This window comes from Rattus norvegicus, chromosome 1 (genome assembly GCF_036323735.1).
Source record: "Rattus norvegicus strain BN/NHsdMcwi chromosome 1, GRCr8, whole genome shotgun sequence".
Classification (NCBI taxonomy): domain Eukaryota; kingdom Metazoa; phylum Chordata; class Mammalia; order Rodentia; family Muridae; genus Rattus; species Rattus norvegicus.
The window spans coordinates 28679756-28705926 of NC_086019.1; the positions used below are offsets into that span (position 1 = coordinate 28679756).

Genomic DNA, 26171 nt, shown 5'->3' on the forward strand with positions numbered 1-26171 from the left:
GAGGCACTGGCTGGTTTTCTGTGTCAGTTGACACAAACTGGAGTCATCCAAGAGGAAGGAGCCTCAGCTGAAGAAATGCCTCCATGAGATCCAGTTATAAGGCATTTTTCTCAGTTAGTGATCAGTGAGGGAGGGCCCAGCCCATTGTGGGTGGTGTCATCCTAGGCTGGTGGTCCGGGGTTCTGTGAGAAAGCAGGCTGAGCAAGCCTGTAAGCAGCACCCTCTGCATCAACTCCTGTCTCCAGGTTCCTGTCCTGTTTGAGTTCCTATCTTGACTTCCTTTAATAATGAGCAGCAATATGGAAGTGTAAGCCAAATCAACCCTTTCCTCCCTAACTTGCTTTTTGGTCATGGTGTTTTGTTGCAGCAACAGAAGCACTAAGCAGAAGTTGGTACCGGGGTACTTGGCATGTTGCTGTGTCAGACCTGACCTGATTTGGGGTAGGATTGTGGAAAGACTTTTGAACTTTGGCCTAGAAAAGCCATTGCATGTTGCGACGTCAGTGTGCTGTTGTGTAGGAGTTTGGAAGAGTGTTGAAAACAGTGCAGAGGATGGAGGCCTGTCTTGGGAAATTAATTCAGATTAAAGACTCCATCAGGGTCATTAGTATTTTGGTTTAAGATTCTGTGGTTCAGGTTGGGTAGAGCTGAAGAGTCAGCTGTGATTAACAATTTACCAGAACTTCTAAAATGAAACCTTTATATTACTGGGACAATAGATGCTATCTAGGCGGAGCTAAGAAATTAGCAGTGATAAGAAGAGACCAGCATCACTGAGGTGAAATCTTCTGGGAAGTGTTTTGTGAGAACAGAGAGAAACTGTATTCCAGAGGCGGCCAAGGTTGCATCCCCTAGCAGCTGGATTTGTTAATGTGTAAGAGTCACCCAGGTGGTACCGGTTTTGAAGGCATGAAGGGGTCATGGAGAACAGTTGAGGCTTAGCACTGTAAGAGGCCAGATCTTTGGAGGTGCAGCCTCAGTGGCAGTTGAAGGCCCAGGACTGAAGGAGTCATGCGGAGAAGTTGAGGTTTGGCACCAGGAAGAGAGTCTGTGAGAGGCATTGGTGAAAGTGTAGCCCAGTTGCAGCAGAAGACACCGTGTTTTGTAGGGGCCAAGGGATGACCACCAAGAACAGTAGCAGTGAGGTGGAACAAGTCAGCCAGACAAGCTGTGTGTACAGCAGCAGAGGGTAGAGCTAGAGAAATGACCTTTAGAGGTGCCCAGAAGATTGTGAGTGGATCCCAGATATTGGATGGTGGGAGTTTATTTTTGCTTTAATTTGATTGTGACTGTGCCCTGATATATCCCTGCTGAAGTAAGAAAGTATTTTCCCGGAGACCACAATTAAGAGACTTTGAATTTTTAAAAGACGTTGGACTTTAAAAGAGATTGGATATTTTTAAAGGGACTGAAAATTTAATGGGTTTGAATTTGTAATGACTTTTGAAGTTATTTATGTTTTTAATGTGAGATCTTGAATAAGAAAGGAAGGGTTGAGGCTTAATAGTGATGCGTTTGGGTATCAAGTTGACAAGGAGTCGGTTATACTAGCTGTTTTGCATGTCAGCTTGACAAAGCTAGAGTCATCAGAGAGGAAGGAGCCTCAGTGGAGGAAGTGCCTTCATGAGATGCAACTCTAAGGCATTTTCTCAATTAGTGATCAATGGGGGAGAACTCAATCCACTGTGGCTGGTGTCATCCCTAGGCTGATGATCCTGGGTCCTATAACAAAGCAGGCTACACAAGCCACAGTGAGCAAACCAGTAAGCAGCACTCCTCCATGGCCTCTGCATCAGCTCCTGCCTCCAGGTTCCTGCCCTGTTTGAGTTCCCGTCCTTATTCCCCTCAATAATGAATAGCAATGTGGAAGTGTATGCTAAATAAACTCTTCCTCCTCAACCTGCTTTTTGGTCATGGTGTTTCATTGTAGCATTAGAAACCCTAACTAAGACAGTAGACAAATGGGAAACAGTATTCTGCAATTTTATGAAACTAAATCCCACTCTTGTAAAGTTAAATTATGTGTATTTCTAAATTGTTGAACATCTGCGGGTATTGGGAGTTGGTGAAACCATTCGACTTAGTTCACTTATATCTGGAGTATCTGGATTCTATATAGTTTTCAAAAGTCATTTTTAGACAAAGGGTGAATCCAATTAGCACAACAATTTCTGTACTGGCCACTCTGACCTCTGTGTCTACAAACCCTGTGACTTAGCCTTGTTTTCTTAAATGATAACACTCACTCATTCTCAGAGTCTCTTTCATTTACTGTGTTATTCAAATGATTCTTTCCCAAGTGGACTGGCCAGATTTCTTCACTGTGTAGTTATGATAGGTGACAAAGTGGTTGAATTGTGCCAGGCCGGTAGTTATTTCCTGCCATGTGATACTAGGCTTGATGTGTTTGTCTCCCAGGTTAGCAGAAACATCGTCCATCCCCCCGTCTCGGTCACTGCTGGAACCCTGGACTCTGGCTTAAACCAATCTTCATCCAAGTACAACTTGACTTGTAGCAGGAGGTTAGAGGAAGGTTTTTGAATAGAGGTGTCTCATTTCATAACCTTCTTCCTAACTACAGTCTTTCTTTCCTATCCTTGGGCATGGGTAGCCAGAGACTGCAGCTGAAAACCCTCCAGGGCGTGTGCAGGAGGCCTACTCTGTCTCTCCTACATCCTCAACTCAACCTGTTCCCACTGCTGGTCTTATACCTCAGGCGTTTAGGATCTAGAGTGTACATTCTGCTTCTGCCTGTATCTCAGCCTTCCTGCTAATGCTCCCTCTTCAGACTCTCTGCAGGCTCCCTGCAATGCATGTATTATAGTTTGCTTTCTTGGATCCAACGACAAGGACTTCATCTTCTCTCCCATATTCCATGATGCTGTTTGACCCACAGTCATTCTTACACAAGCCCCCTTTTGCTGACTTGGACCCTTTAAACGCATCTGCTGGGAGTTCAGTGTTATGCGCAATGCGTTCACTGTGTTTGTTTGTGTACTGGCCCCGTGTTAGGAAATTTATTTTAGCAATATAAAACTAGTTAATGTCCACACTTACTTCTCCTTGTGGTTCCCTCTCCTTACAAGTAAATCTTGGCTGGATGTGGTGGTGCACTTCTCTTCCCCAGCCCTTGGGAGGCAGAGGCAGATGGATGGATTCCTGTGAGTTGGAGGCTAGCTTTGTCTACACAGTGAGTTCCAGAACAACCAGAGCTGCCTACTGAAGCTGTGCCAAACCAAACCAAACCAAATCACCAGTCTCCATTTTTCTTAGCAAACCACACAACACAGTTCAGGCGTCAACTCCAGAGGCCAGCCTTCACTGAGATTCTGTAAACTCATGGAGCTGTAATGGCTCACACAGCACTGGTCCTGACTAGTGGGCATTTCTTATAAGTAGTAAACTTGAATAAGAATTCAGAGTGAACTGTGATCTTAATTATCAAGTGAGTCTGGTCAGCAACACAAAACAAACTTAAAATATTAACCATCTCTTCGTCTTTCCATCTCACCCAACCACCACCTAATACATGTCCGTATCACTTTTAGTAATCATGGTTTAATTTAATTATTCCTCATCAAATAGTGTGTCAGTAGTCTTTAAAAATAACTTTTGTGTTCATTATGATCCCTCTTTGGGAAAGTCTTTCTTGCCTCCAAAGCTAGACTTTTCTCTAGGATTGGCATTAAAAGGAGCTAATGTTCCAAAGAGAGTGTTGTGACATTTTGGGCTCTAAAAAGAAGGGACCCGGGCTGGAGAGATGGCTCAGCAGTTAAAGAGCACTGACTGCTCTTCCAGAGGTCCTGAGTTCAATTCCCAGCAACCACATGGTGGCTCACAACCATCTGTAATGGGGATCCGATGCCTTCTTCTGGTTTGTCTGAAGATAGCGACAGTGTGCTGACATACATGAAACAAGTAAATCTTCAAACAAACAAACAAACAAAAGGGACCCTTTGGAAGGAACGTACTCCATGTTGCCCTCAATAGATGACATGGACTATCTGGAAAAAGCCCATCATGAAAAATAACTTACGTTAGTGAGATTTTAAATTTTAATACCAGGTACTCAGTTTATTATAAAATGCCCTGGATGGGGTGATGGCTTTCATGACTGATTAACAGCCTTTGACAGTATTTAGCCCTGTCTTGTTTGTGTTAAATTTCTGGCTGGTAGATTATTATCACAAGCAAATTCTTGTGCTCGGTGGCACAGGAAGAATGCAGAATTCTGCAGTTCCTGCACACTCCAAGTCTCCTTTAACCTCTGTAATTCCGACCTCCTGTTGCAAACATCAGATTTACAGTTGGGTTTTTCTGAACATGATGATGAAAGGTCCCAAGGGTGCACCAAGTACCAGAGAAATACTCCTGAGGCTGAATGGAGGTAGCCTCTACTTCGTGGTAGAAGCCACAATTCAGGCTATTATTCTATCTGTTGGGAGAATCTGCTCAATTCCGTGTTCTTAGGGATTTTCAGCTAAGCTGTGATGATTTCCCCAAGGAGTGCCCCTCTATTAAGTCCCACTGAAACACAGCGACGTGCTTTGATGTTTTGAGTCACATTGCAAATCTCAATTTAATATGCCCTAACTTTAAAAATATATACAGTTGGGAAGAAAAATAAAAAATTCACAAAGAAGAATTTAAAATGGCTGAGATGTGAGCAGACATTGACTTTATTGCATCAAAGGATTGAGTTTATTATAATCAGATTATAAAAGTCAGAAACTGCTAACAAAGGAAACACTGTTTCCTATCACACAGAAGGCTAGAGGGTACGCTGCTGCCCATGAGGTGGAAGACCATTTAGTCCTAGAATTCCTCAGGCCCAGTGACTCTTTCTGCGTGTACACTATGGTGCTAAGGAGGCCAGTGGCGTGCTAGATGAGGTGAGAGCTGGATGCTACAGCAAGTAGCATCCTACTGTTCATTACTGCCCGTGTGAACTCTCAATTATCTGTCAAGTCAAGATCATAGTGTCTAGCCTCCTACATCACTTAGAACAGTAGGTCATTTATATAAAGCACTGGGAAGACTGCCTGGTGCAAAGTAAGCAATTCTGTTAGCTGTTGTCATATTAGGAAAATTTGAGAAAAATCCAACAGTGAAACCATTTTTTTTTAAATGACAGTGTGTATATGCTTAGTCATCAAAATAATGGTTTTAGACAATATTTAACCCTGTTGGAGATCTTAAGTATCAGATTGTGTGTTCAGTGGTGAGGCCAGTTTCTTTGGGAGGAATGGGTAGGGATAGTAAAGGTGTCAAGAGATCCTAATTTGATTTTATGGTATAGCAGCATAGAAGAAAGGCCCTAAACAGGAAAAAATATTAAAGTCTTGTTTTTTTCTGTTTGATGAGTGATTTATATTTTCCCCATATTTACTTCCTGTTCATGTTTTTTCAATGATGATTATCGAATACTACAAGCCATATATCATAGAATTTCTGTATCCTTGCCTTGTCTTTACAGATTGTATATTCAGTTGGACATGTTTTTAGTTTCCCTTCTTTTCAAAACTACTGTAATTTCACTTCCTCAGGATCTTCACCCACACACAATGTGCTGGGATTTTCTTGTATTTAACTTGCATGGTATGTGTATAGACCTATTCCAAGGTGTTGTGTGTGTGTGTGTGTGTGTGTGTGAGTGTGTGTATGAAAAGATTTTTGTGATCAGTCATCTGCATTTTACAGACACCATCTAGGCTACCCATTCTAAGGGAGCTGAATGCTGGGACGCTTTGTTGCCTGTCTTTACAGTAAGCTTACAGGGACTGCATCCGGCACTACTCTATGGCCCTCAGGTTTGTTTTAGCACAGCATTACTCATGTACACACGGAGGGAGCACAAGAACATGGTATGCTGCTCTGCTCTCTGGGAACACAGGATGCCCCTCTGCTCTGTGGCTGATGTCCTCAGGAGTGATTGATGAGTTTGGGTTCATTCATAAGCCATGTACCTGCTTCTTATTTTCCAGATTAGAATATTACATCTTTTGGTTCTCTTGGTCTTAGGTTATTGGCTTAAAAATCTGATGTCGACTTTCCTTCCACAGATCTAAAACCTGAACTGTTCAGTTGCAGAAGATGGCATGGTTGGCCGTGCACGTAGGGGTCCAATAGTACATTAGCGAATCCTGGTTGTTACCCATAGAACATTGCCTGTTTGATGTAGGTAGCTGTCAGAAGACGTATTTAAGGTTTATACGTTTATTAGAAGTTTGTAGATCTCATATTTTCTGGAAAGGATGAAAATCCCAGGAAGTGTTTTATGTAAGTGCCCTTACAGTCTCAACCAGTGGTTCTAAAATGGGACTCACACACCTCAGCAGTTGTGAGAAGAGAAGTTTAGAACGACACTATCATCTTCATGATTTCTGTTATGTATATCATATCAGGTTTATATCATAAGACATGGGTTTTGTTGTCGTTGTCATTTGCCGAAAATAGGATTTTAAACTCAGAGACTTGGGCTGATGTGCTTAAGTACAGATCTGAATAGTGACAGGCACTACTGTTCTATTACCTACGGTTGGTTTCTGTTGTTTAACAATAAGTTAGAATCAATTTCAGCCTGGAGAGATGGCTCAGTGGTTACGAGTGCTTGCTGCTCTAACAGAGAACTTAGACTGGGTTCCTAGCGGCCACATCAGGCTTCTCACGACCACTTGTAACTACAGTTCCAAGTGATCCAGCACGTAGACTGTCTCACGTGTACATACCTTCCCCCGACTCAACTTTAGGTAATTAAAAACTTTGTAAGAGTTCGGTGTCTAGTCCCAGCTAGGAGTTGTGATGTATACTCCTTTGCGTCTTGGTTTTTCCGTTGCTGTACAGAGACCAAAACGACTTATCAAAGAGTTTATTGGGGCTTATTATCGTCATGGTGGGTAGCATGGTGGCAGGGATGGTGCTGAAGCAGTAGCTGAGAGCGTTCAGCCTGATCCACAGGCATGAGGCCGTGAGAGCTAAGTGAGAATTGCATTTACTGTTGAAACCTCAAAGCCCACCTCCAGTGACACACCTCCACTGGGGCCCCATTCCTAATCCTTCCCAAACAGTTCCACTGAGTGGGACCAAGCCGTCCCACCCCAGTGTGTAAACCTGCCTTCTTCTGCACAGCGTGGGAACAGTCCATGCCTTTTCAGGATTCCCAGTCTGGTTGAAAAGTGTGTAGAAGAAGGAAGTGGAGAATGCCACGTCATGCAAGAGTGCACTAGAAAACCGGCAGTGTAATTTTTGTTCCTTGAAAATTGTTAAGGTCTGATGTGTGGGGCATAATACACTGCCACATATTCTAAGACTACATTAAACTCATGTCAAAATAGTTTCCTGATAATCAGGTGAGTTTTTATGCACTTATCTCCTGATTTCCTGGTGTTGACTGCATGAATGTCTGTTGTTACACAGGAGAGTTTTTGCCAGCTCCCTAAACGACATTCTCATATTTCCTTTAGATGATAAGAGACAGCAACAGCACAGTGGTCCTGATGGCAAAGTAAAGTTTTGCAGTAGCATGCCTTTGGAAGAGTGATAATATAGGAAAGAAACTTTAAAATCAGCGTGCTTTCATGTTGGGGTTGTAATGACAATGGGCTATAAGTAGGGTGGCTTAAAACAACACACACAGAGGCAGGAGAATGACTCAGGGGTTAAGAGCACTGACCGCTCTTGCAGAGAACCCAGGTCAAATCCCAACACCCAGATCGAGGCTCCAAACTGTAACGCCAATTCTAGGAGATCTAACAGCTAATTTTGACCTTTGGTAACACAGAGAACATGGCACACATAAATACATGTAGGCAAAGTAGAGTATACATAAAATACAATGTCTACAAAACATAGAAGTGTATATACTTACAGTTCTGAAGGCATATGTCTTCCATTCTGCTTATCAGCAAGGACACATCCCCTCTGACACCTGTTGAGAAATCCCTTTTTACTGCTACTACTTCTGGTCACTTGCTGGTGGCCCTTGCCCTTCCTTAGCTAGTAGCCATATCACTCTAAGCTCTTCCCGTCTTTACCTAGCATTCTCTCCCTGTGTTTTAATGCATGATCATTTACAAAGAAGCCATTGTACTGATCAGGGCACCACACACTGAACAGTGACCTAATCTTAACTAATTGCAGTTTTAGTGACCTACTTTCTAAATAAAGCCCCCGTATGAGGGACGGAAGATTGTGATTTCAGTCTGTAGTTTGGTGGTGATTCTATCCAACTCATAACATTGAGGAATATGAAAGTCTTTGGGCAACTGTCACAACTACACAAGGTGTCATGATGTCCTCTCAGTGAATATTTAATAGCCGTGTAAGTTGGGTGTGGGACAACCGGAAGAAAAGAATAGCCCTGGGGTGTTTGTGTCATTTGGTTACTTCTCTTTGTGGGTTCTAATATTTCAGGACTGGCCAGAAATTTATATTAAACACAGTTACATTTTGTGTGATTTTTGGTCTTTCTCATGAAACTCATATGTGGGTCAGGGTATTCCTGAAGGCATACTGGGCTTTGGGTTTTGAAATTGCCTTATGAGAGCTTCCAAACCTCAGTGGCTTTAGATTCACAAGTATTTATGTCACAGTGACCAGCCTGCAGGTTGGCTGCGGTTTGGCTGATCTCTGCTGAGCTTGGCGGAGCTGAGGGCCAGGTCTGTTCTACATGTCCTAAAGCTGAAGAAGGAACGGCGGCCACCCAAAGCTGGCCCATTAGGTAGAGAGCAGGGACTCATGGGACTTGGTGCTCTGGGTCAGAGTAACATTCACAGTCTCTTCACCAGTCAGACATCACATGGCAGACTTGGTGGGTATCAGTAAGTACCCTCTTGTATGCTGGTTATTGTTGGTTGTCAGTGTGACAAAATCTACTACTGTCTGGGAAGGAAGTCATCTGGGGGATTAGGTTGACCTGTGGGTTAATTGAATTAGGAAGACACACCCTGAATGTGGGCAGCACCATTTTAAGGGTTGAGCACTGGATTGACTGAAAAGAAGGAGCAGTCTCTGCTCAGGACCGTGGATGCAACATGGTCAGCTGCCTCCTGACACTGACTTAACCTGGAACTGTGAGCCCAAACAAACTGCTTCTCCCTTAAGTGTCTCGTGTCAGAGAAACTGCTCTCTACCGAATGAACCAACTTTGGGCGGCCGCTGTTCCTTCTCCAGTGTTAGCGTAAAAAGCAAGCATTGCATAGCAGGGATGACGGGGTTGGGGTGGGTGACACGTAACAGAACAATCCAGTCTACCACAGATGATTTTATACAGGATTCTATAGAGACCTTTCTATGGAGTATTTTGCATGGAATAAACCTTAAAAAAAGTATTCACCCAATGCTTGTCTCTTGACCTGGATTTTTAGAAAATTTTGTCCCCCTCCCAAACATCAAAGTTCTTCACAATGCTGGTTCAGGATCAAACCGTAGTTCTCTTCCTATGGCCTAGCTGCTTGTTGGGCTCTTCCGTGCTTGCTTGTGACAGGATCTTCTTGCTTGCTTCAGCCTAGGCACATGTAGAACACACTCTTTATCCTACCCTGGATTTCAAAAAGACTGTCCCCCTGCCTCAGCTATTGATGCTCTGCGTGTTAGGCTTTCTTTCATGGAACCGCATGCTGAGCTCAACCCCAGCTTACACTTTGCCATCCAGAGCAAAGCTGAGCAGCCTGCAGGCCAACACCCTCATCTCATCATTACCCGAGGTGGACAAGGCAGGCCGTGTGAGCTCTGCTGCTTCCTGGAGAGTGCCACAGAGGAAGAAGCCGAATGCAGTGTGGGTAACACTCCAGACAGACACACGCGAGCAATTGTTTAAGGAAACACCTCAAAGACCTTCTGGAAACGTGCAGATCCATGTGGCCTCCTTTCCTTCTCTTTCCCCCTCCTCGTTTCCTCCTTCACCTACTCCTCTTTATACTGTGTATATGCTTTTTTCTTTTATTGAAAATAGACATTTTCCATAGAATACATGATTATGGCTCCCCCTTCCTTCCCTCCAATCCCAGACCATGCCCTTTTTTTCTGTAGAAAACCAGCAGGCATGTAAGGAATAATAACACTTAAAACCAAACAAAACATGACGAACAACTCAGTAAGAAAAAGCACCAAAGGAAAAGCACCAGAAATGCCAACAGATGCAGAGACAGACACATTCTCACACTCAGGAATCCTGTAAAAACCCAAAGCCAACCAACCAACCAAAACCCACCCTGATTTAACACTAGGAGACAAAGTACCTCCAAGGACACATGCTCACATTTTGCTCATTGGCCATTTACGGCAGGGTAGTGGTTTTAAGAGTACCCTTAGGACTAGTTTGTTTCCCCAGTGAGACTTCCTTGGGAGAAATATTTTTTTCATTTGTAAGTGGTTGTCAACTGAAGGTAGCATCTGGATCAGGGGTGGAGGCTTATGTCCACTTTTCCTTCCTGCTCAAGGACCCCATTGGATGCAGACCTGTGCAGGCCGTGAACATGCTGCCTCCGTCTCCAAGGTTCTGTGTGATCCAGCCCTGTTGTGCCGAGAAGACCTTGATTCCTTTTGCCGTCCTCTGTCTCCTTGACTCTTACACTCTGTCTCTTCTTGCTCCCTGATCCCTGAGGGAGGGATTTGATGAAAGCATCCCCTTTAGGACTGAATGTTCTATGGTCTCTCTATCTGCCTGTTGTCTGGCTGAGGGTCTCTGCATTTTCCCCATATTCTGCAAGAGGAAGCTTCTAAATGATGACTGAGCCAGGCAAGAGTATAGCAGAATGGTTTTGTGAGTCATTTTATTGCTGTGTTCCTTTAGCAGAACTGTAGTATTTGTTTTTTTCCCTGTGACCATGGTCTATCTAGTCTCAGGTCCTCTGTCACCAAAGCAGGATTGGGCATGGGTTCCATCTTGTGGAGTAGACCTTAAATCAGATATTGGTTGGTCGCTCCCACAAGCTCTGTGCACTCTTACACCAGCCTGTCTTTCAGTCAGGTCATTCTTTTAGATCAGAGGACTAGTTGGTGTTTACCTTTCTCCTTTGGTAGTGTGTTGAGTACCTTCTAGTGCCCAGAATACTAATCAGTAGGGGATGAAGGCTACGTAAGCACTAGCTTGACTTCTTCATGTTTGTTCAGTACGTCATCTGGTTGTCTTCTGCTCTAGAGCTTCACTGTCTTACTGGGCCAACCCAGGAGAGCCACCTGGGTTGTTTTGGGGTTCCCATGGGAGCCCTTTGGACAAGAACTTGATTAGATGTAACCTACTTATAGTATCGACAGCTTTATTTAATAGCCGATTTGGGGTCTCTCTACTCCTTTATGGGGCAATTTTATTTAGATTCCTTTCATATATGTATACATTTAATGAAACTTCTACTGTATTAGGTTTCCACATGGCTCCTCAGATAACCCTAGTTTTTCTCTTTCTCCCTGCATTCTGTCCCTCCCTCCCCTCCCCCTCCCCCTTTGACCCTTTCATTCCAGTATGCTCACCCCTCCCCCGCCCATGACTATTTTATTTCTCCTTCCTGTGGAGTTCTTTCCCTCCCTCCTAGTCCCTTACTTTCTACTTCTGGTGTTCTCTGGATCGTAACTTGTTTCTCAATGACCTAACAGTTACCATCCCTACAAAGAGAATGCCGTAACCATGAGCTTTTCCACCCACACCCAGGCTCCTGGAATAACGACTCTGAGACATCTTACATATGAATAAATGCCTCGGCCAATAATAGCTTTGACTCATTTCTGCTAGCACACAGCTCAATTATCCATTTGTTCTGAGTGCCACATCAATGCTTACCTCAGTTCTGTGCGACTGTCCTCCCCAGAGTTCAGGGCGAATCCTTCCTGTGCCTGACTCTGTTCCAGAAATCACCTCCCTAAGCTAGTAGGCCAGCAGCATTTTACTGACATGTGATGCTTCCTTATATCACACAAGACAGTCTCTCTACAGAACACACGCGTCTTTGTTTGTCTAGGTCTGAGGTACCTCACTCGGGATGATTTTGTTTCTCATTCCACCCATCTACCTGCAAATTTCATGATTTGATTTTTTTTTTTTAGTACTCCACTGTATAAATGTACCACATCTTTATTTATTCATCTGTCTGTTGACATCGAGGTTGATTACAATTTCTGGCTATCATGAGTAGAACAAAACTGAACATGGTAGAACAAGCTTTCCTGTAGTAGGATGAAGCGTCTTTTGGATGTATGCTCAAGAGCGATATACTGAATCTTGAGGTAAATTGATTCATCTTTCTGAGGAACCACCACACTGATTTCCATAATGGCTGTACAAGTTTGCACTCCCAACAGTGGGCGAGTGAGCGTTTCTCTTTCTCCACATCCTCACAAACATGAGCCGTCGTTTCTTCTATTGACGTGGGCCATTTTGGTTGGTGTAAGATAAACTGGTTTTACTTTGCATTTTCTTCATGACTGAGGACTTTGAACAATTTTAAAAGGTGTTTCTCAGCCATTTGCATTTTCTCTTGAGAAATATCTGTTCATTTCTTTACCTCATTTCTAATTGTCTTTTTTTCCTCAATGTCCAGTTTTCTGGGAACTTTATATATTTTAGATATTAGCCCTCTGTCAGATGGACAGTTGGGAAAAATCTTTTCCCATTTTGTAGTCTGCTGCTTTGCCCAAATGATAGCATTCTTTACCTTACAGATTTTTCTAAGTTTCATGAGGTCTCATTTATTAACTGTTGTCTTAGTGCCTATGTTATTGGTGTTCTGGTCAACATGTCTTTTTTGTGCCAACTTGGTTAAGACTATTCCCTACCTTTTTTTTCTTTTCTTCTATCTGTATTTGGCCTTATGTTGAGGTCTTTGCTCCATTTGGAGTTTTGTGGAGGTTGGTAAGTATGGATCTATTTACCTTCTGTTTTCTACTTAATATACACATTTTCTAGTGTGTATTTCTGGCTTCTTTATGAAAAATAAGATATCCATAAGTTGCTGACTTATATCTGGGTATCCAATTCGATTCCATTGATCTATGTGTCTGTTTTTGTGACAATATCATGCTTTTTTTTTAATTACTATAGCTTGTAGTACAATTTGAGGTCATGGATCACGATGATACCTTCATTTTTCTTTTGTCTTCAGGGTATGTTTTAGCTATTCTGAGGGTGTGTGTGTGTGTGTGTGTGTGTGTTTCCATATGAACCTGAAAATTGCCCTCCCGGGTTCTGTGGAGAATTGTATTGGAATTTAGATTGGAATTGCATATGAGCTACAGACTGCGCTTGGTAGAGTGGCCATTTTTACTATGTTAATCATACTTGTACACGGGCATGGAAAAATCTTTCCATCTTGTGACATCTTCTTCAATTTCTTTTCTCAATGACTTGAAGTTTTTATTGTACAAGTCTTTCATTCACTCGGTTAGAGTCACCCTAAGATATTTTATATTATTTGAGGCAATCGTGAAATATGTTGTTTCCCTAATGTCTTTCTCTCTGTGTCATTTGTACATAGAAGGCATATTTATTTCTATGTGTTTACCTTGTATCTTGCTACTTTTCTGAAGTGTTTTTCAGCTGTAGAAGTTCTTTGGTAGACTTTTTAGGGTCACTTATAAATACTGGCATACCATCTACAAATAAATATACTTTCACTTCTCCCCTTCCTATTTATAACCCCTTGATCTTGATCAGCTGCCTTATTTTTCTAGCTCTGACTGAAAGTTCCATATTGAACAGTTATGGAGAGAGTGGAAAACCTAATCATGTTTCTGACTTTAGTGGAAATACCTTGAGTTTATCTCCATTTTAGTTGATGCTGGACTTTTGCAATTAACCTTTATTCTTTGAAGTATACCACTTGCATCCCTAGTTTCTCTATGATAGGGTTTTCATTAACCAAATAGGAAAATGAGGTCAATGCAGTTGGCTATAATAATATCCCCAAGCATCATCTCCTCCTAACACTGCGCTCCGGCCATAGCAAATGGCTCAGGGTTCTCCAAGTCCTGCTTCTTCCCAGACATCCACTTCTCCATCCTTGTTCAGCCAACTTCCAGTGCATTCCCCTGCTGACTCCTGCTGTTCCTTCATAACCCAGACTGACATCACCTATGGCTGCCCTTTGCACCCTCCCTCTTCCTGGCAGTCATTGGCTCCCTCTGTGCTCTGCATGCCTTTGTAGCTGCCAACACCAGAGCATGCATTTTTCATTTTTAATGCTCCATGAGCTGCTGCCTCCAGCCCTTCCAAAGCTTCCAGGCTGCTGAAGGCTGCCTTCCCTGTACACACTTGCTGCAGCATATTTGGTCCACGGTAGATGTTTCCATAGCAATGCACTCTGGCTCTGCTGGTTAAGTGGCTTTCTGAGGACATGCCGGATCTCAGGGGTCACTGGCTTCTCTTTAGGAGTCAACTCTTCCAATGCCCTTGAGATCTTTGCAATGTCTCCTAGTACATAGTTTACATAACTTGCATCGAAATTAAACCCTTTCCTAGTTCCAGGTTTATAGCATTTCTTACGTAGTTGATCATTCCTGATTCCTAGATTTTGTCTTGGAGAGATCTTGTATGAATTTCCATAACCAGTTCAGATTAGAGATAGATCTTCATCTCTAAGAATGTCGTGGCTTGGGTGGCATTTCCTCACTATTCAGTAAGTGTACACTGAAGCTCTCTTGATTAATTCATGTTTCCAAGGAAGAGGAAGTGAGTGAGAATTGATCCCCCACTAACTTTGCAGTGTAAGCACTTAGATGCATTTCCTTAGGGACAACACCCTCGGCAGATTCTCAACCTTTCCTTGTTTATTAATTTGCCTTTGGCTTTCTGTCTGTCTCATCTCTGCTTTGTGGCTGTTACTCTTTGTGTTGATTATATATTTGGTTATTTGGGCATTGTCTCTTGGCTTTCTTGCAGGTTTGTGGCACACATTTGGATTTGGTTCTCTTCCTCTGTGTGTGTGTGTGTGTGTGTGTGTGTGTGTGTGTGTGTGTGTTTTGTGTGTGTGTGTGTTTTGTGTGTGTGTGTGTGTGTGTGTGTTTGGTTTTTGTTGTTGTTGTTAAGAAAAATATTCAAATTTCTGACCTGGGCTAATGGTGAAGTTTGAATTTGTTTAAATGTGGTTGAAGAGAGAAGGAACACCTGTTGCATTTTGCTATGTATGATTTTCTGGGAGGAAGTGTCTGCATAAAAGGTACTTTTGATCTGTTTCTCAGTGGTCAGATTGGGTGTCACTAAGCCCCCTGTGCATGTGCCTGTCATTATTTCAGCCGTGTATTAGGAACCATGTTATTGGGAAAACAGTTGTTGGGCTTTGGGGACTGTCCCTGCCTGGTTATATCTACCTGCTCAAGGACTACAGTGTGTCAGATGCGGGCCCAGAAGCCTTGCAGTACAGTGCAGTCTACACTGGCTTGATACAATAGGGAGTCTCCACTAGCTCTGTCCTGGAATTTTGTTGGTGATGCTACAGTCTTACACAGAGGACACTATACTCATAATTCAAAAACAAAAACAAAAAAACAAAAAAACCTTGTCTGTTCTGTAGCTTTAATGAGGGGAAGGTTTTCTATGTTTTTGAAAAATGAACTGAATTTAGATTGGTTAATATTGGCCCTTCTGGTTTAAGATTGAAAAAAAGAAAGATTTAGATGAGAGATTGATCTCACACTCAGAAAACACTTTTAGGTTTGCAATAAACCATAATTGTAGGAGACTCTTGTCTAGAGTGTATCGACATTAAATGAATGAAGGGCTTTTAAGAAACCCATTATAAGCACTTACTTGGAAAATGCCGTTCTATAGACTCAGTTAGGGGCTCTGCTTCCTCACTGGAGCACAAAGGCTGCCCTGTGGTGTTTCCTGCAAGTCCTTTCCCAGAGTCAGTATGGACCTCTTTCTGTTTTATCTGGTGCTGTGTTTCCAGATGAAATGAGTACATCTGTCTTGCTTTAAGAATCATTTTAATATTCAAAGATTAAAAACAAACCAAATTAGCACATTTTAATTTACCTAATAAAATATTGGGGGTGGGTAAGGGTAAGGCTTGAGCTTAGTTAGCTCTAACCAGAACAACAGATCGCACCAGATGTCAGTTCTTGCACTGTTTCCTCCCTTGCCTATTTTCATCAATATTTTTCTTCTGGAACCAAATATTAGCATCTGGTTCAGCTTTCAATATAAAAAATTTTCCAATTAGGTTATCATGGCTTCATATTTATTCATGAGAAGAAATTTAATAAACAGATCATAACATATTGGTATCTTGTGGAAGAGAACTTTAAAATAGGGCCATATGGCCCAGACAGGATGGAGAGCCTAGGGCCTGAATCAGTTCAAGACTCTGAAGGAAGCTGGAAGGAGTCTACATCACCATCAAAATTTTTATTTTATAATATATATGTTATATATTAGATGCAATATTTATATATACCAAACACATTCAAAGTTTACCCTGTATTGAGCTCTTAACTCCAAGTTTGGATTAATGTAGCCTCTTGGTTAAAAAGCTTTTTTCTGGATTAGTACCAATTGTAGTACCATATACTTAGGGAAAGCCAAAGGCAGTGGCAGCCAAAGTAATGTTTGGCCTGAAAGCAGCTTCTGGTTTGGACTGTGAAAGCTAAGGGAAGAGGTTTGTCACACGTAAGCCACAATGCCCTGAGGTAGAAGATAGCAGATGGCGTGCATTCCTGAAGAGGAGAGAAAAGGGCACACAGGAAATGCCTGTGCTAGATCTGGTCTAGAGAAACAAGGTAAGCTCAAGCCCAGGAAAGGAATGAAGAAAAAGGTAGAGTTGAGAAAGAGCCTGAATTCAAACCACTGTGTGGGATAAAGCTAGCTGGAGTTGGAGGTTGAGCTCCTGCCTTTCCTTTCCCTTATATCACCCAGATTCGCTGTAGTTTGGCCTCTGTGCCCACTGCCCTTTGGACTCAGTTCTAGCTGATAAGGCCAGCTACACTTGTCTTGCTTCCGTGGCCTTTGCTTGAAACACTGCATTGTAGATCCTATGCTACATTTTTTGGCTCATTTCCCATTACTTTTGACTCCAATGTTTATTACAAGACACCAGAGAATACAGAGCTGGACCTAAATCCCTGTTCAATGCTCTCAAGTGAGGGAAATTAGTTGATAGTTCAGCCACCCGTGTCACCCACCCACTTAAAGACAGGATTTCTGAGTGAAGTGGTCCTAAGGATTAATAAAGATGATAAGCAGGCTTTAATAAACGGCAGGTAGATGACAGAAAGATTGGTTCCTTCCCCACTCCTACCCTCCTCTTCCCCCATCTCGGAGCCCCTCATCTCTCTTTACCTATCACAGTCCTAACTACCCTGTATGCTGGGTTTTGTCACCGTCATCAGAATTGAGCCTTTCGGAGCTAGATCCTGAGGGTTATTTTTTGACAGCCCAAAGTTGCTATGAGCCACAGGCAATTTGCTCCCATTAGTTTTCCCCACAGGATTAATTTTTTATTTATTTTTTGATGTCACAGCTTGTGCCAAGCTTCTAGATTGATCTCATAGTATTGTTTTTTTCCTTTCTTTTTACCCTAATGACAACCATATGCTCCAATTTTCTTATTCTTTTCCCTCTCGCTTTTACTGTTCTCCTGCACCTTCATTGTAGCCAAATGCACTAGAAGACTAGAAAATATCTCTAAATATTTTAGAAGCCATATGTGAATCTCCTCATGCACCACCCCACACACAGGGTGCCCTCTTCCTGTACACCGAATGGTAGCTCTGTAGTCACAGTTCACCTGGTCCCTGAAGCAGAAACATGGTGGCCTTCATTCCTCCCTGTCCTGCACTGTCTGTATTGAATAGACTGCCAAATCTCAGTTTGCCTGCTTCTTCAGTATTGCTCAGAGTCATTCCCCTTTCTGTACCTAGTTTTCAGCCTTGTTCTCTTTAACCAAATTTAACCCTAAGTTCTGTCAACTCTACTGTCTTCATGGTTTGAGGTCACTGTCAGATCATGATTCTGCCACACTGACCTGAGAAAGAATCATACTTATGACTTCATTTCACTCATATCGGATGAGAAAAATCTATGTCTCATGTACAGCCGTTGGAGTATTTGCTCATGGCATAGCTGCTGCAAATGCAGTCAGTGGGGTGGGGCTCACTTAGAGCTGGCTAGCAGCAGCCTCGAAGAGTGGCAAGGGCAGGGTTCTTACCTGGGATACTGCTACGTGGGTCTTTATCATATCAAACAAGACCTTTCTTCCATACCTATATCCTTCCCATGCCTTTCTCTTCACACTGCTGTGCTGCACACTTGGTGTTAGGCAACAGGCAGCTGCTCTTCTCTTGCTTTGGTTCAAGCAGAACCACTTCTCTGTAGCTGTCTCAGGAAGCCCACAGTAGCACCCACATCCTTAGTGTGTGAAATGAAGGTGTCAGCTGGCTAAGGAAGGCTGAGTGGTTTGTTTGTTAATGTTTATGGCTTTCAGGATAAAGATGATGACTCAGCAGTTAAGTGCATATGTTGTTCTTGAAGAAAACTGAGTTTGAGTCCCAGCATGCACAGAAGGCAGCTCACAACTGCCTCGAATTCCAGCTCCAGGGAGATCTGAGGCCTCTGTACTTATGGGCCTGTATTCACACACAGACACACACATGTAATTAAAAATAATTTGAAAGCATTAATCCTTTTATATGACAAAAATTGAATTTTTATAATGTCCAACCTGACACATTTTGAGCTGCGTGCATCTTGGGATGCTAATTTTGAGTGTTTGTTCTTTCTGTAGTCTCCTGTGGCACCCATGTCCCCTCTGAAACAGTAAATTCTCATAACATTGCAGTTCTGTGTCTGCCTCACATCAGGCAGTAGAGACCATTAGAGCAAATCTAATCCTCATTTAGCTTGGACTCCGAAATAATAGTGCCTTTCCTGTAGTGTGTGTTGTGTATGGAGCTGTACTGAACTGAACTGAAGACAGAGACCATTTTGTTTTACAGATATACTTTGCTTTCTTTCCATTTGAGTTCGATCGATGAGCATACTCAAGATTGTGTGAATACAAAAGCTTCGTCAATAATTGAACTTGTTGAAACTGGGAGTGCTTTGGTTCAAAATTGGAGAACGTTGAGCATGATGAAAGTGGTATAAATACATGGAAATTGCTCTAAGCCCAAGCTTTTATTATTGTTTAAGCCACCGCGGCAAGGTTAGGTAGTTGAGGGTGTCTGGCTAGAGAGAGGCTGAGCACGTGCCAAAAGGCACAGCTTTCAGAGTAGTTTCCTCCAGGCTTCCATTGCCACATTTGCTCAAGTGAGCTGTAAGTGACAAGGTAAATGAGAATGCCGAAGTTGTTTTTACTTTTGAACAAAGCACATTTCCATAAAACACCCAAGTAAGCCATCGTCATACTACCCGTGACAACTACTTATACTGAATTATGTTCCCCATAATTATAGATTGTGTGTGTGATATTTTAAAAATAAATTTATTAGAGCAGCATCTGTAGCGCCAGCCCAGTCTTCTAGTCGGTGGAGATTTTGTTTTGATATTACTGTTAATTATGAAGAAAGCGTTCCGGTTCAGTTTCCCATCTCTAGTCTGCTTTGTGGCTTAGCATTCTAATTGTAGTGTTGTGGTTTGCCTGGCTCCCAACCCATTTGCATTTTGTACTCAGCTCATGTGACTATTCCCTGGTTAAAGTTTATCCTCCATTTGTTTTGGACCATGTCACTCTGCCTTATTCTGTATATTATTAGCCATTATAAACACCTCAACTGATAGTTTCTTTATTTTTTTTAATTGCAGGAATATGACTCACTGATCAAAGAGGACCTTTCCAAATACTGTGCACTTTTAGTTGTATATTATGGATACTAAGGAAGAGAAGAAGGAACCGAAGGAACGGAAACAGAGTTACTTTGCTAGGTAAGCATTTGCTTTGCAACATTGTATCAGTGTATTGTATCAGCTTTAAAACACTAGCCAAGAAGAAGACTTGGACCTGGAGAGTTACTTGGCCTTTGTGTTCTGTGTGATTGTTCAGCAATAGAGCTCCACTTTGTCCTTTGTAAATGACCCCTTTTCTACCTTGGATGGTTCTCTGGGGCTACAACCTCCCAGAGGGTATACCAGGCTGTTGCTGACCTGCAGGGTGCTCGGACTTTTGCTTTAACCCTAGCCTCTTAGCTCCTGGTGGTCAGGAACTCAGTTGGCTGAGCGCTGATTTAAAATCTGACATATTTAAGTCTTGCTACTAATGGAGAATTGCTACTAAGAAGCCTATGTTTTGTGGATGCACTAGATGAGACGAGGTCACTAGAATCTATGTCTTTGGATTGTCACAGGCTCAGGCAGCTGTTTGGCTGCCACTCATCATAATTAAATGATCGATAATGCTGTTGACCTCAGAGTGAGCCTAGGTTCCAAGTAATCATGATGGGCTCCTTAATTGCCATGCTTAAGAACTGAATTTAGCCTCTTTCAATCCCCAACCCACAATCTATGCTTGTAAAGATCCACTTCCTGTTTTCTAAAATATACGTCTTGGAACTAAAACCAAAAGAATTTTTTGCTCAATATATTTTTCAGAAATTAAGCTGTGTTTTAGAGTTTTAACGGGGTAAAAGCAGTAGATTGATGACTTACGAGGCATGAGTGCTTTAGCTGTATAGCTTCAATATAAGGCCTGGACATAGGCTATTTATCTTCATTTACAAACAGAGTATATAAGACTCAGAAAACGTTTCATCCACTTCATGCAGCTTCCGAGTCAGTATTCAAACGGAGGCCATCTCCAAAGGACTTGCCCCAGTCCAGATACTAAATCACAAATCAGGCACTTAGGAAAGCAAGAATTGAAGTATTTACAGTAGCAGAGTGTTTCCTGCTCTTAGGACTAGAGTAACAAAATAGGGGAAGGAAGAAATCAGCCATGTGATGGATGAGCCATTAGAAAAATAGTACATTCAGGGAAGGATTATCTCTTTGTTTTGATAACTGGCTATTTCCTTGTAGATGTGTGTGATATTAGAAAACTCTTGTATCCTTTAGTCCCTCCCCCCTTAGTAGTACTGTTTCACATCTAGGAAACTGACATTGCTATGGGATGCCGTGTGTGTGTGTGTGTGTGTGTGTGTGTGTGTGTGTGTGTGTGTTACATATTTATATGCAGTTCTACCTTATGAGTAGGTTTATTTAGTATCACAGTTAACATGGACTGATGTCTTCATAAAATGGATACTACATGCTGCCATATTGAAACTGTTTTCATTTCCCCCTCTCTTCCTGACACCTTTTAACTACTTCGTGGATTCTTAGACTCAATTTCTCAATCCAAGACTATGATATAAATGAAATCATATACCATATCACCTTTGGCAATTAGATTTGTTTTCCCCTCTGTGATTCACTTGTGACCTATCCAAGTTGTTGCATGTGTTGGTTACCAATAATTTATTCCTTTGTGTTAAACAATTCTGTTGTATGGATGGACAGATGTTAGCTCTTTAATCATTTTTCCATTGCAGAGTATCTTTCTTCCTGGTTTGGGCTGTTCATAACAAAGCTGCTTATTACCATCAGTCTGTAAATCTGCGTGAAAGCAAGTTTTCATTTCTCTAGGTTAAATGCTCAATTATTAGATCAATAATAAATTAACATTTTACTTTATAAAAAACTGCTAGTCTTTCCAGAATGACTGGCCGTATCACATGACATTCCCTTCAGCCATGTGTGAGTGACCCTGTTTGCATTGTCACTAGCAGCATTTGATGGTCTCAGCATTTACTTTACCATTTCAACCAGTGTGCAGTAAGAGTTCATCACAGTTTTAATTAATGCCTGATGATCATTATATATACATATAAGTGTCTGTTCACAGGTATGCTGCCACTGCTAGATCTTCAGTGAACTTTATTTACGTGGCTTTTACCCATTTTTTTAATTGGATATCCTGGCTTTTGCTGTTGAATTTGGGGGACTGCAATATATTTTACTTATGGTCTTTTATGGGATGGACAGTTTGCAAAAACTCTGGTTCAGTCAGTAGCTTGGGTTTTTGGGTTTTTTGTTTGTTTGCTTTTTTGTTTTGTTTTGTTTTTCGTTTTTTTCCTTTTAATAAAACAAAAGTTTAAAATTTTGTCCTGGTTCAGTTTATCAGTTTCTGCTTTTGAGAGTTGTGCTTTAGTTGTTAAGAGTGATACTTCTATCCCTGCCCTAGATTCTATAGATATTCCTTTCTGCTTTATTTTCTAAAGGCTTTTAAATAATACTTTGTTTTATATTTAAGGTTTGGTTCCATTTTGAGCTGAATTTTGTATGTGATATAGAATTCAAGCCAAAGTTCTTGGGTTCCCTGACCCTTCTTTTTTTCCTTCTCTCTACTGGTGCCCTGTGGAGACAGTTCTAAAAGTGCTTTCCTAGTTTGGCTACAGAGGGATTTCCACATCCTAATACTAATACTAACCTGGTTGATGGGGAACAGCCTGCTCCATGTTACCTTTTTGTCCTTTAAGTGTGAAGGAAGCCTTTTCAAAGTGTGCAGATCCACATAGGGAAAAAGCTCTCCAGCCCAAAGCACACACTAATTTGTGATATGTACCTTGTCCTCTTCTGAAAGACAGACAGAGGAAAGGCATGCCAAAAATGCTTCAGTGTGACCTTGGCAGTCTCCGGGTAGACTAAGGAAGCCTCAGTGGGACCTTAAGACAAAATAGCAGACTTGACACTAGGAAATATAGAGTGCAAGGGCAGAGAAGAGCGAGAGAAAGGCAGACAGACAGACAGATGAGGAAGACAGAGATACAGAGAAAGGGGAGAATAGGGAGGGATGGAGGAGAAAAGAGGAGGAAGAGAGAGAAATCAGAGGGAAGGAGAGAGAGAAAAGATGGAGAGAAAGGAAGAGAAAGGGGAAGGAAGGGAGGGGAGAAAGAAAGAGGTCACCTTGTAGTTTAGCTATACAATGAAAACCAGAAATGGTGACATTTTAAAAAAATTAAAACAACCTCTCAGAAAAGAATAAAGAAAAGAGAAATAAAAAAGGAGCCCCCCAGAGTATAAATCTTTCCAAATGCTTCCTGATGAAACTGGAATCGTTATAAGGAGGAATTGCCCAATGGAACTTACTCGAGAGCCAGTTTCTGGCCACACAGGCAGATTGTTCTGGGGCAGTGTACTTAAAGGGCAGTCCAAGCAAGTCCAAGTAATCTCTGAAGAAACACAAAGTCAGGCCAAGGGCAAGGCCACATTGATGCAACCCCAGTCTTTCCCTAAAGTCAATTTCATATTTCCCTTAAGCCTCCTCTTGTGCTCAGAGAAGAGTAAAGGCAAGGTATGCCCCACTCTGCTCACCACCGTATGTATCCGATGGCCTCAAACCCTTTCAAACCATTTTCCTTCTTTCTAGTTAGTAAATAGTCATTGGTTATCTTTTGGGCTTTTACCTTGTGGTTTCACAAGCGTTGTATGACTTTGTTTGGTAAATACTCTCTCCAAACCTCTCCTTCACTGATGTGCCTTTCACTCACAGCGAGGTTAAATTTAAGACTTTACCGTAAAGACTATGCCTCAGGCTTGGATTCCTAGCTCCCGAGAGTCTGAAGGAGACTGAAGTACACAGAGGAGGGAGGGTCTCAAGTTCACGGGGAACTCAAACTCAGTAGTGAATCCGAGAATAGCGTTAGTAAATTAAAAAAACAAAAAGTTATGCTTGAATAATCCTGTACTGAGTTAGTTGTTTGGAATCTAGTTGTATAGCTTTTAAGTGGGACAGTGGACTCCCACCGGTTGGATTTACTCTGCTCTCAGTCCCAGTGAGCCGTTAGAATGTCCTAACGTTCGCCGCCTGGTTTTGAGGAGCTTCCACAGAGTTGATGTTTAGTGAGATTGGATGACCCTAGGACCTTTCCTCGTGTCTTTGCAGAGGATCTGTAGACTCAGTTATCTATGCATTTATCTGTTCCATCATCCTGAACATGGTTTGAAAGAGCGAATGAAAGCCCAGGCGTGGTCACGCACACCTGTGAGCCCAGCACTCAGATGCAGGCAGCAGGGTCCATGTGCGTTTCAGAACCCGTCTGTCTACAGAGCACTTCCTGAGCCAGACGCAGCTAATACAGTGGGACCCAGTCTCCAAAAGAAGGGAAGAAACAAGGAAGCACAGAGAAAAAAAAAAGAGCCTCAAAATATCAACAGCAGAAATAAAGAAAACTCACCAAATGGGGAACAGAATTATTAACTAAGTTTTTTTCTTGTGCTGCTGTCCTCTGGGGTGATATTTAAGTATGGTTATCCTGCTTGCCTGCCTTTCCATTGTAAAAATGCAGGTATTTCTTCCTTTCATGCCAGATAGGGCTCCCTTGCTCCCACGTTTGATATTGTTGGCGCCCTGTGATTTTCATGTGTGTTCCTGTGTATATATGTGTACATGTGTGCCTGTGTATGTGTGTGTGTGGTGTTTGTGTGTGCTGCATGTTCATGTGTATGTGTATGTGTGTGGTGTTTGTGTGTGTGTATGTTTGCCTATATGTGTGTTATGTTGTATGTCTGGTGTGTGTGTGTGTGTGTGTGTGTGTGTGTGGTAGTAAGGATTGTCCCCAGGGTCTCCGATAGTCTAAGCACATACACTACTACTAACTACACCTCACGCCCATCTTTACCTGTTCTGCATGCCAGTATAATGGCGCTTGCTGTCAGGGCTGATGACCTGAATTTCACCCCTGAGAGCCATGATGGGAGGAGAGACTGCACACTCCCCACAGTTTGCTCTCTTATCTCCTGACAAGTGCTGAGGCATGCACCTGCCCATACCCATACCCAGAAAAGTAAAAAGTGGAAAAGAGTTTTTGACGTTATTTGAAAATATAATGTTTCAGGATCGAGGGTTACTTGATGACATTAAGCCACGTGGTGTGTTGCAGGAGGTTCTGGGAGGACTGTGGGAAGATTGCAGGACATTACGTTTTACCTCTCAAGGTCTGGGAGGCCTGACAAATTGGCCCTGAGTGACTAAGCTCTACAACGTGGTCTGCCTTCCCCAGATTTGCTGGGTCCCTGCCTCCTCTTTGCTTATCACTAAAAGCAGAACTGTTGCTCCTAGCCTCTCTCTTCTCTTACCTGCCCCTGTTGGGGCCAGCAGTATCATCCCAACCCCCTTCTGTCAGCAGCTGCAGCGATAAAGGACGCAGAGTACAGGGTACACTGGAGCACCCGTTCCCACTCCTCATAGCAAAAGCTGCACTCCCACTGCCAGCCTCTGGCCCAGCCTGGACAACCCTGAGCCTCCCAGCTACCAATGTGTGACAGTCACTTCCGCAAACAGCTCTGAACAAGTCCTTGAAGTGTCCTTTACATTCCTCCAGCTGCTAAACACGAATATTACACTTTAAAGTTCTTATGGTATCATTTCTTATAAGCGCCGAGCCATCTCTCCAGCCAGGCATAGTGGCACCTTTAATCCCAGCACTCAGGAGGCAGAAGCAGATGGATCTCTGTGAGTTTGAGGTCAGCCAAGACTACAGAGTGAGTTCCAGGACAGCCAGAGCGTCATAGTGAGACTTAATCTTGAAAACAAACAAACACATACACATACTATATATTCACTTCTTTCTTAAAGATTCCTGGTAAACTTTCCCCGTTCCACTAGAGAGAAACCAAGACTGCTGTGTAGGGAGGAAGAGCCCGCTATAGTGAATGAATGCTTGGACAGCTAACTCCAGGCCTTCCTCTAGTGTCTGCCTGCACTTTGATCCTCACCTGGTCTTCATCCCCACAGGCTGGTCTCATCTGGTGAGCTGCTCCTGTTGTTGAGATCATGGAGGGAACTCTTACATAATAAAGCAAATTGGTATCACAAGCTTCCCAGAGACACTTAGGTAACCCAGGGAATAGAAAATTATAACCTAGAATTATATAGTTCAAAGGACCCTGAGAAATCTGAGTTTCACATGTATTTAACAGTTGGGCCCTAAGCCCATGAGGCAAAAATAATAATGATCTACTACTGGCTTAACCCCACTTTATAGTCAGTGACTGGTAATCAAAGTCACTGTCATGTATTAAGAAGGCATACCTGAGTTGCAGACTCCCTGCACTGCCAGGAAGATGTTGAGGTAGCCAGAGGCCTGGACTTCTTATCTTTATCTGTGATCATCATCCTTCTCCAGGATTCAGTAGAACTATTCCCTTCTTCCTCCATGCCCTGATAGAAGAAAGGCTTGTGAAAATGTCCTTATACGAACATCTCATAAAT

The 26171-nt window shown here is 42.5% G+C and overlaps 1 protein-coding gene across 9 annotated transcripts in view; it reads left to right on the top strand.

The window, feature by feature from the left end:
* Ncoa7 (nuclear receptor coactivator 7) overlaps positions 1-26171 on the top strand; it is a 161278-nt gene that overhangs the window by 5142 nt on the left and 129965 nt on the right. For all 9 annotated transcript variants that reach the window (XM_063276554.1, XM_063276558.1, XM_063276541.1 and 6 more), the window contains exon 2: positions 19730-19849. In XM_063276554.1, the coding sequence (XP_063132624.1) occupies positions 19791-19849 (59 nt within the window). In that variant the 5' untranslated portion in view covers positions 19730-19790. The remainder of the gene's footprint in view (positions 1-19729; positions 19850-26171) is intronic.